The sequence below is a fragment of the Osmerus eperlanus genome, chromosome 9 (genome assembly GCF_963692335.1).
Source record: "Osmerus eperlanus chromosome 9, fOsmEpe2.1, whole genome shotgun sequence".
In the NCBI taxonomy this organism is placed as follows: domain Eukaryota; kingdom Metazoa; phylum Chordata; class Actinopteri; order Osmeriformes; family Osmeridae; genus Osmerus; species Osmerus eperlanus.
Window position 1 is genome coordinate 5,257,627 of NC_085026.1, and position 10,152 is coordinate 5,267,778.

Sequence of the window (10,152 nt, forward strand, 5' to 3'; positions counted from 1 at the left end):
ATATTAATGTTGTTAAACGGCCAGTTCCAACGAGGAGACAATGGGGCAGAAACAGGCCAGTCTGGGAGCATAAAGCGCAGAGCTCCAGGGACTGGGCACAGGTGCAGAGGAGACATCTCCAAAACAGCACACACTCATTCAATAACAACACTGCCAAGTATATATGAAGATATATAAATGTATATTAATATATACTTATTTTACTGTTACAGATAACAGTAATATAGTGAACACCAAAAAATGTAAGGCATAAGAATAGCATAATTTTTTATCGTTTCTATAATTTGATATTTCATATTGGTGGACTATACTATTTTTAAGGATCAAGGACTACCGGTGTTCATTTAAATAGTGTTTCTTGTCTAGATCGTTCCAAACGGGTCAATGAGAGAAAGCTCGAGCTCGGATTCCAGGTTTGCTTGCGCGCGGGGCCCCAACTCGCTGTGTACGGGACCCCGCCCATTACTGCGTTCTGGTGGAACTTATATCAGCTCCAGCCGGTTCAGCGGTCTGCATTTCGAGCCAGACGCAGGAAAGAGACACAGATACTCCACGCTCCGCATGCAGAAAACATCTTTATCCAACCACGCACCTCTTTGGAATCCATTTCAGACAAGGAAGAATGGATTTCTTAGATCACGGCTACTCTCCGTATGAGTACACGTTCAATTTTTGGAACGATTATCTAGGTTTGTCAACAATTGTCTCTAAAAACAAGATTAGCAACCAGTCCCACAATCCCAATTCCATAACAGAGTCGCTGAAAGCGACCATGGGTTTAGATGACGCGCCTTTATGCTCCTGCGTAATCAGACGCGGCGCCACGGACATCAGCGGACACTTGGACTGTCGCTGTTCATTCGCCAGCACCCCACCAACCTCCATCCTCGACCTTAGAGAGCGCCTCTCACATTTCAGCCCTTTCGAAGATCTAACAAGTGAAAATCCGTCTGTAGACAGCAACTCTGCATTCAGAGGAAACTTTGGTGGCATTGACCTGCTCGGAGTGGACCGTAGACGCAAACAAATACACAGGGGGGTTAAGCCGGAGCCGAAGATTTGCGTGTTCTGTAGGAATAACGGGGCACCGGAGGAAGTCTTTGGATCTCACGTCTTAAAGACGCCAGATGGCAGAGTTGTATGCCCCATTCTCCGAGCGTACACTTGCCCACTCTGCAGTGCCAACGGAGACAATGCGCACACCATCAAGTACTGCCCGCTGTCAAAGGACCCGCCAGCACAGCGAGTAGTGCGAGCAGGGCGCGCGGTGGGTAGCAAAAGGATGAAAATATTCTAAATGAAAAAAACGTCGGCAATTACAGTAAACGCTTGTAAATCAATTTTCGCATTCATAGATCTCAAATGTCATTTTTGATCTTTTTGTTTCTTTTACATGTACCCTACAATACAAGTTTTAATATGGTCCTATATTCTCTTAGTATACTTTGGTTATAGATACAACTCTCGCGCTGTGGAAACTTGAAAATATGGCCGCATAAAGAGAAAGAGTGCCATTTACAAATGAATGAACCAAAGTACAGTTCGACATATGAATGAGTGTTTGCAATGCATATTTAGTTAAGCAAAGGCGCACTAATAGTGCGAATTGCAGACTATCATAAAGTACTTTCTATATATCAGTAGCCCTGTACTGTATTGTACAACAATGCATTGAATATATGTTTAATAGTAGGTATAGGCCTACTTGATTGCATTTTGTATTATTAGATTAAATTGATATTATGCTAATCAGTGTCTTTATGTCGATGGCCTGCACAGTTTTGGATGTTGTTTTCTACCAAAGGAATACAATTTATATGAAATGAAAAAAAGTTTGTTTCTGTATCATTTGTATGTTTATTCTGCATTTTAAATGTCTCTTATATCCCGAGACAGACCCATTAAACAGTACCACTATTGTGGGGATGCACAGACATTTTTTAAAAGTTGAATTGGTTTAAAATGATTTTATTTTTGCATTTGAAGTAATTATCGCCCTGGTTGACATTGTTTACCTGTTTACCTGCATCAACAGAACCAGTTGACTACTGTTCGCGGTAGCTAAATGAGATTTTAAGGTGTGTATGTACAAAAGAAACTGAGATCAGTCTCAGGTGATATGCCTGCTTTTCCAAAACCTTCACCTGAAAAAGGAACATTTATTTGTCGTATTTTTTGACACTGTGTGAATGTTTTAATATTCACTGTACATCCTCTTTGAATCATGTTATTGCGTATGCATTAATTTGACTATATTAAATAAATACACAAAGACACAGATATATTCTAGTTTATGACAACCCTTTGAAACACTTTCTGAAATACATTTTTGTGACTGTGTCAAGCTTGTAGATGTGTGGTGCAGAACAAAGAGCCAGTGAGGAAGGTTTAACTCAGGACGTCTCCTGTACGCGGGGCACGCCCCTAAATCAGCCTGTCTACACAAACTCCTGAGCCAGCCTGTCCACACACACTGATGAACCAGCCTGTCCACACACACTGATGAACCAGCCTGTCCACACACACTCCTGAACCAGCCTGTCCACACACACAATCCTGAACCAGCTTGTCCACACTGGATCCCAGCAGAGGCTTGGAATATGGGTCTCTGCAGAACAGAGATGCTTGCAGGCTATTCTCTGCTTAAAAGCGTTGCTATAGTGCCACCTAGAGATACAACAAAAGGGGCGAAAGGAAACGATCCTATGACACGAGGTAAATGATAAGTGAGAAGCATGATAAGAAAACAGACCTGTGCCACTAGGCAGTTGAGTGCAACTACAGACACCCAAATTAGACAGCCTGAAATGTTTGTTCCATTTCCATTATGAGTCATTTGACATAAACTGATATGAAAACCTAGCCCTGTATCCTCTGCCTTGTGCTCCATCTTGATTCCTGTGTCATCTCCCCTGTGACTAGACGGTATAGGTATACAAGCACACACCAGACTGGCACCTCTACACTGAGACCGGCTGTGTCAGTGTGTGTCTTCTCTGAGTTCCCCATCTGACAGACTTCAGATCCGACTGGGAGCTCCTGTGACTCATCACTTTTGTCATTGAAAGAGACAGAGATCCTCCAGGGACTGCATGTCGAGGGAGCAGATACCCCACGGCTGTGTTGGCAAACACAGACCCACACATTTGTCAAAGGTGCTAGAATTACACCACAGAGGACTTCCAAGGGGAGAGAGGGAAAGAGAGGAAAATCTAGGGAGACAAGTTTCCTGTTTCATCTCTAGGCAGGTTATAAAAACGGGACAGATGGTAAAGATGTCAACTGCCGACCCAGATAAAGATCCTGAGCCGACGTGAAAACCACAAGCGAAAAACCTGACTCTTCTCTGAGAGAGAATCAACTCCTGATCGATCTCTCTTTGTCTTTCTCTCTCACCGTCTGTCTGTCACTCGATTTCTCTCTCTTTGTCCGAGGCTCTCTCACTCACTATTTTTTCTGGGGGAAAAATACTGTTTCAGGTCCTTGATTACAACATTTCTGCCTTGTTGACTATCTGTAGCTTTGTTGAACATCTGAACCTGTGAGGGGCTGTTATTACTATTATCTATCGGAGTTGCTTGCTAGACCTTAAATCACCTGCAGAGCTAAGCAATAAACATATTTTTTCTCCAGACAGCTTTCTAAGAATGGCTCTTCCACAGCCGCGTTTCTGAGTGGAGTGGAGCAGCAGACAGAAAACCAAGCTTCCCTTACCTCACTGCAGCAGCCTGCTATTGGCTGAGCAGGTGCTGACAGGCTTGATGCATCTCTCTGGGGGCACAGGGAGGAGGGGGGATGGAGGAGGGAGGGGGCGGGCGTGCTGCATAAAAGCCGAGGTTCTGCAGCATCACTGAGCTGGTGCAGTGCAAACACGCTCGTTCATCCTCACCGATGGTGTGCAGAACAAGGGGGACTTCAAAAAACTTCTGAAACCAAAACATCCACATAATTATTTCATAAACAAAGAAAAAAAAAATAGAAAAAAAAATTCCATCATGAGCTTCGATTCTCACACCTCCTACCGGCGCCCCTGGGACAGCTACAGAGGCTCCCGACCCACCAGACCCTCCATGTCCTCCTACGCCTCCTCCCGGGCCCTGGTGCCGGGAAGGCGGCCCATGTGGCCCTCATCCTGCCTGCCGGATGCATCGGAGCGGGTGGACCTGGCCCAGGCCTCCTCCCTGAACGCCGAGCTGCTGGGGGTGCGTGCCCAGGAGAAGGAGCAGCTGGTAGGGCTGAACGACCGCTTCGCCACCTACGTGGAGAAGGTGAGGAGCCTGGAGCAGCACAACCGGGTCCTGCTGGCCGAGCTGGAGGTGCTGCGGAGGCGGCAGCGGGAGCCGTCCCGCCTGCGGGGGCTGTACGAGGGGGAGGCGCGCAGCCTGAGGGCCCAGATCGACGCGGAGAGCGGCGAGAAGATGCGCGTGGAGGCGGAGAGGGACTACCTGCGGGACGTGCACCTGCAGCTGAGGGAGCGCTGCGGGGAGGAGGAGCGCCAGCGCCGTGGCGCCGAGGAGAGCATGCGGGGAGCCCGGGAGGAGCTGGGCCGGGCCGTGCTCGCTAACTGCGGCGTGGAGGCCAGTGTGATCTCCCTGACCGAGGAGATCGCCTTCCTGAAGAAGGTGTTCGCGGAGGAGCAGGTGGCCCTCCGGGCCCAGCTGCAGGCCGCCAGCGTGGACGTGGAGGTGGAGGTGTCCCGGCCCGACCTGTCCGCCGCTCTCCGGGAGATACGCGTCCAGTACGAGCGGCTGGCCAACAACAACATGCGGCTGGCCGAGGACTGGTACCAGAGCAAGCTGGCCGGCGTGACGGAGATGGCGAGCAGGAACACCGAGGCCGTGCGGGCCGTGCGGGAGGAGACCATGGAGTACCGGCAGCTGCTGCAGTCACGCTCCTCGGAGATCGAGGGGCTGAGGAACGTCATCGAGTCCCTCCACAAACAGCTGGACGACTTGGAGGACACTCAGGGTCAGGAGGTTGCCAAGTACCAGGTACAGGACCTCCGTTAGGAGCACACAAAGTTAGGACACTTTATTTCCTTTTTATTTATCCAAAACAACATACTATAAGTGCATTTAGTAAGTACAGTGGATTAATAAGGAGCATACTTGCACAGATCACGCAGGATTTCAACAGTTGGAGCCAAGGAACTGTCTGCAGTATTTACCAGGCACAGTGTGACAATTACATCTCAACCACATTATTACATAATTCTGATGATAGGACAGTGCAGCAATACTGACTAATGACTTAGGATGTGAAGACATTGTGTGTCTGAGGAGCTAGCCAAGCTAGCAGAGAGAGGAGGCTCCACAGAGCAGTCTGACCAGGTTAGACAGCTGAGAAAGAAGCCATGTTTGGTCCTCAGGACACAAAGGATATTCTGTAGCTGTGAGCACTATTAATATGCTCTCTGCACCAGACCCTCCCCCCTCCCGTAGCTTAGCCAGACACATGAGGCTCCCTGCTTAGGGGAGAAAGAGTCCAAGGTGACTGTCGACAAGTAACTGATGTCGAAACATAATGAATGGTGTGCGATGAAGAAGGTGCACGAAAGCACAATATACTCACGAATGATTTTGTGCTGCACTTTCTATGCGCCATTTGTATGTCACCTGGATAAAAGCGAAATGAATCAAATGTTAAATGTGACATTAATCAACATTACAATCGTTCAGTCATATGCCCTTGGTGTGGTTACTTGGAATGCTGATTCCAGTTACATAGTTTTGACCTGATTTTGGTTCACGTCCAGGTGAGGGTGAATAATCTGGAGAGGAATATCAATGACGCAAAGCAAGAGATGGCTCGCTATCTGAGAGAGTATCAAGACCTCCTCAATGTCAAAATGGCCCTGGACATTGAGATAGCTGCGTATAGGTAACACTGTCTTTATATGTGTGTTTATCCTCATCATCATAGTTATTGCACATATCCAGCTATTTATTAAATTATATATTTAATATATCTGTATCTTGTATCTCCACAGAAAACTCCTGGAGGGCGAAGAGTTCAGACTGACCTTCTCCACTCTCCCGGCCCTTCCCTACCACTAAAATGTCATCTAAACTACAATACCCAACATCCCCTTCCTTACCGCTAAACTGTCATCTCAAGTACAGCCCCAAATATCCCCTTCCCTACACCAACATTTTCATCTCAACTACAGTACCCAATATCCCCTTCCCTACCATGACCCCCTCTCCTACATTAGCAGAAATCCCCTGTTTCCCTCCCTGACTTCACGTCCCTCCTTCACTTCCGTCTCATCCTAAACCTTACAGCTCCCGGGCCAGATTCTGTGGTTCGGCTCCATCCTCCATCTTAAGCTCATTTTCCGAAGACAGATGCGCCCTTGTTCTATTACAAGAGGTCCACAAGAAGGTCCCCCTTCTTCTCCACACACTGACACCACACATCAGCCGAGAGAGCGAGAAAGCAGGACACTGCTGCGGGGCTGCACTGCATTGGTCCTGGTTGAGGTCCGGAGCAGTTTTCTTTTGGTAGAGTGTCCCTCCGCTGTGACAGCTAGACTCCAAGCACCAGGGCTCAGCATTAGACCCTTTCCAAACCCACCGTCACAAACATTTAACCAATTGTTTGTGACGGAGGATAATGTTCTAATTTCATTCTGCTTTGGATGCTTGGACTGTATCTGTGCTCACGAGAAACCGGCGTGTGGCTTTGGAACTCTACCAACAGAATGCTGCACTGCAACCCCGGTTCTAAGTAGTCCGTAACCAGTAACCTTACATGTCCATCGTAAGATGCTATTAAGTTGCTTTATGTTATTCTTACATGATATTTGTATGCACCATTACAAGCTTCAGTTTGGTTGGAGAGGATTTTGCTTTGGTTTTGGTGAAGATTTGGTTGACTTAATCAGCTAATTATTAATTGATCAACAATGATAAAAGACCAGTTTCTTTTGAAAAAGTGAAAAGCTTGGTGCATGGCAATATCATGGAAGACTACTTGTTACTGGTTTGTACGTGTGATCTTTGAAATATCCGCTTGTCAGTCTTATCCATTTGTGTTTATTAGGCTCAATGAAACAAAGCTAAAGTAAATAATGAAATGTAACTGAAAGATAAGTAGCCTGGTAACTGTAACCTTATGTTGTGGAAACAGAAATCGTAGACCTAAATGGTGATTTAAATCTGTGAAACTATAAGAAGCGTGCACCTTATATGGTTGGTCTAAATGTCAGTGCCAGCCACATGCTGAATAAAACAAACATGGCTTAACGAAACTCCAGTTGAATTTATGTGTTGTTGTTTGGTTTGCTGACATTAATTATGGGTCATTCTTCCTTGATAGTTGTAAGCCTATTGGTTTCATATTATGTAGTTATATTGGGTGTTGTGAATACAGGAAGTGGCTGCTCACCTTGCAGTTCTATCGCTCGTCGTTCTCACGTGAGTTCCACTGACTGCAGGATCAGCGGCACTGCAGGATTTCCCACATTTCCATAGCGCTGGCAAGTAGTGTCAGCAAATATTGTAGATGCAGTGTTTTTACGGAGCTTAACCATCGAAAAGAGCCGAGTTAATGAATTTATTCTCTCAGCTGTTGCGAGATAATAATGTCCATGTGTTCATGAATAAAGCATCATGATTTGAATACTGAGATCAGTTCTACTTGAAAACAAACCGAAAGCATTATGAAAATTAAGGGAGTTAGGCTACCTCAGAGTATTAAATAGTTGGGGTGATTAATTAAATGTAATTATTAGTAACTAGCCTATTCAATTATTTAATAAGGTAACGAGTAGCTTCCTTTTGTAATATTTAACTTTGACGGTAGGTGGCAGTCACGAATAACGTGCCAATACAGAATACTTCCGGTTGGTTAAAGGACAACAATATGGCTGCCTCGTGTATCTAAGGATCTCAATGTTACATTTTACTTGGATGCATTTAATTGTAATAGCATTACATAGTTCACATTGCATCTGATTTCCATCAAATGCATTCTAATTCGCTGGCTGTACATTATCGTCAGTAGTAAAAAATGTTTCAAGTTATTAGTAGAACGGGTACCCCTGTTACTCGTCTTCTCGCATCCCGGGGTGCCGTGCTTGTGGAGGCTGTCAGAGGGAGAAAGTCCCGCAACGACCCGAAGGCCAAGTCGAAAGAGGGACGGATCAAAGTACCACCTCCCATTGACCCAGTCGAGATGGTAGTTCTCAAGGAGAGATTTACAGAGTATGAATTAATCATGAGGGCACTTCGGTAAGTGTTGTGGTCAGTCTGTGTACACAGTCTGACAGTCCATTGTTTCATGTTGCTGCAGCTTGTTAAAACGAATTATTTTAGTTAGGCTAATGAATGTTTATGAATGGGGGAAGGGGGTTCTCAGTGAACGTACAGTGTGTGGTTTAATAGTCTACAGTCCCTTCGAATAATCGATTGTCTGCGTGTGTTGTCAGTCTGGAGTTCAAGGAGGAGATGCTGAGGAAGAGATACGAGGCGGAGGTGGGGTCCCAGGCGGAGGAGAGAGCGAAGCAGGAGGCGGAGGAACACCGTGCGCTTATGGCATGGAACGATGCAGAGAACCTCCGCATGCGAAAAGTCAGGTGCGGTATGCACGTCTGCGTTATATTGTCATACGTGAGAAACCCCGTTTACCAACAGATAGATCAGTCTTGAAATGTTCTTTTGAAACTGTGCCTGGTAGAATACAGACCGTTCCTTGACTATTACCACTGAAATACTACTGAAACACCTTCTGATCCTTCATTTTCTTTTGTACTTTCTACATGCATTATGTGTATTTTGCTTTGGACAAAAGCATCAGCTAAATTCATGAAATAAGTTCATGCTTATTTACAGAGAGCTGAGAATCCAGAATGAGCTGGAAGCAGCTGAGCTGAAGAAAAGCGAGGAGGCCATCCAGGCAGAGCAGCTCATGCAGGAGTTAATCAGAGCAAAGGAGAGAGAGATCCTGCAGTTGCAGGTAAGACTCTTTTATTATCACACAGCTCACGTGTGTGCGCATGTGGGCTCGTCTATTGTACTGACTGCCATTTTGAGAACTGAAATACCGTATTTCTTCGAATAAACGCAGCCCTCGAATAAACGCCGCCCTCTAATAAACACCGCACAAAAAAATATGAAAACGGTTATTTAATTGGTTAAATTCAACCCCAGTATTTAGTACACATGTACATAACTTTCTGTTTGAAAGCTAACGAGTTGCCGCACTCATAGACAAACAAAGAATAGACAAGGAGGTCAGCGGTAGTAAATGAAACCTGCGTTTTTAGCAGCATGATTCATTTGTCACAATGCCAGCAACTAAGTTGTCTATGGCTGCACTGCAGCTACAATTCACGAGATCACCTTTACTAATTAAACGCTGCCCTCGAATAAACGCCGCCCTCGAATAAACGCTGCACCAAAAATGAACGTTATTTAATAAACGCCGCAGCGTTTATTTGAAGAAATACGGTACTACATCTGTGTCTGTGTTTGTCTAAATCAAAACATCCTTTTACTTCTGGTACCCAACAGGAGGATGCAAAGAACTTTATCACTTTGGAGAACTTGGATCAACGCATCGAAGAAGCTCTAGACAACCCACAGAACTATAACTTTGCCATTGATAAAGATGGCCGCGTGGTGAAGAGGACAGTACTGGAGTGATCTTCTCACTGACAGGTCTCCTACTGTCATCACTAAGTTGACTACATGTGGGTTCTATCATTTGTTGATCTGAGAGGAGTCATAGGAATCAGTGGATGTGAAAAGAGGTTAGCATTCCCTGGTTACCCTCGCCAGTCCACCAATGAATATAACAAGTGTCAAACCCTGTGTGTAGACATTGCAGGTACACGTGTGTATGTAATAATTATATTGTACAGAACAGTTTCTCAAACTTTCTACTCCTGTCCTGTGAGCCATATTTGAGTTTGTCTGTGTAGACATAAGTGTGCTAAGCCTAATAAATATTTAAATCCTTTATTTTATATGTTCTTGGTCTTTCATATAAAATGTAATGACATAATTTGCTATAAATACGATATTTATATATATGCACGGCTAAGTTATGTTATTATGTTTCGCTTATCCTTCAAAGCTTCCGTACTTCCAAGCATCTTAAAACACTTTTGGACTTGAATGCGCCCTAAAACGTGATGCAATGTCTGCG

At 45.2% G+C, this 10,152-nt stretch overlaps 3 protein-coding genes across 6 annotated transcripts; all 3 read left to right on the forward strand.

Moving 5' to 3' along the window:
* The first annotated feature begins 498 nt into the window (after window positions 1-498).
* LOC134026405 (nanos homolog 1-like) lies at window positions 499-2,261 on the forward strand. The gene has a single exon (XM_062469141.1). The coding sequence runs from the start codon at window positions 623-625 to the stop codon at window positions 1,295-1,297; it is 675 nt and encodes a 224-aa protein (XP_062325125.1). The 5' UTR covers window positions 499-622; the 3' UTR covers window positions 1,298-2,261.
* A 1,574-nt stretch (window positions 2,262-3,835) lies between these two features.
* On the forward strand, window positions 3,836-7,623 carry neff2 (neuronal intermediate filament family member 2). Of its 4 annotated transcripts, none has more exons than XR_009931360.1 (4): window positions 3,836-4,991; window positions 5,756-5,880; window positions 5,990-6,127; window positions 6,175-7,623. XR_009931360.1 is itself a non-coding variant. In XM_062469131.1 (4 exons), exons 1-3 carry the CDS (start codon window positions 3,996-3,998, stop codon window positions 6,054-6,056), a joined length of 1,188 nt encoding a protein of 395 aa, XP_062325115.1. In that variant the 5' UTR covers window positions 3,836-3,995; the 3' UTR covers window positions 6,057-6,099; window positions 6,147-7,623. The 4 variants fall into 4 exon arrangements, 3 of the variants coding, with proteins under 3 accessions (XP_062325115.1, XP_062325116.1, XP_062325114.1); XM_062469131.1 differs by having other exon boundaries at window positions 5,990-6,099; window positions 6,147-7,623; XM_062469132.1 differs by having other exon boundaries at window positions 3,836-4,295; window positions 4,335-4,991; window positions 5,990-7,623.
* Window positions 7,624-7,829: 206 nt separating this feature from the next.
* Window positions 7,830-9,965, forward strand: mrps26 (mitochondrial ribosomal protein S26). Its single transcript, XM_062469144.1, has 4 exons — window positions 7,830-8,234; window positions 8,432-8,578; window positions 8,835-8,958; window positions 9,516-9,965. Exons 1-4 carry the CDS (start codon window positions 8,014-8,016, stop codon window positions 9,645-9,647), a joined length of 624 nt encoding a protein of 207 aa, XP_062325128.1. The 5' UTR covers window positions 7,830-8,013; the 3' UTR covers window positions 9,648-9,965.
* The last annotated feature ends 187 nt before the right edge of the window (window positions 9,966-10,152 follow it).

Excerpts from the sequence above, each read along its gene's own strand:
- LOC134026405 (XM_062469141.1), top strand. The coding sequence starts at position 623 with ATGGATTTCTTAGATCACGGCTACTCTCCGTATGAGTACACGTTCAAT.
- neff2 (XM_062469130.1), top strand. The coding sequence starts at position 3,996 with ATGAGCTTCGATTCTCACACCTCCTACCGGCGCCCCTGGGACAGCTAC. Across the intron at positions 4,992-5,755 it reads AGGAGGTTGCCAAGTACCAG|GTGAGGGTGAATAATCTGGA; the intron begins GTACAGGACCTC and ends GTTCACGTCCAG. Across the intron at positions 5,881-5,989 it reads ATTGAGATAGCTGCGTATAG|AAAACTCCTGGAGGGCGAAG; the intron begins GTAACACTGTCT and ends GTATCTCCACAG.
- mrps26 (XM_062469144.1), top strand. The coding sequence starts at position 8,014 with ATGTTTCAAGTTATTAGTAGAACGGGTACCCCTGTTACTCGTCTTCTC. Across the intron at positions 8,235-8,431 it reads TTAATCATGAGGGCACTTCG|TCTGGAGTTCAAGGAGGAGA; the intron begins GTAAGTGTTGTG and ends GTGTGTTGTCAG. Across the intron at positions 8,579-8,834 it reads CTCCGCATGCGAAAAGTCAG|AGAGCTGAGAATCCAGAATG; the intron begins GTGCGGTATGCA and ends GCTTATTTACAG.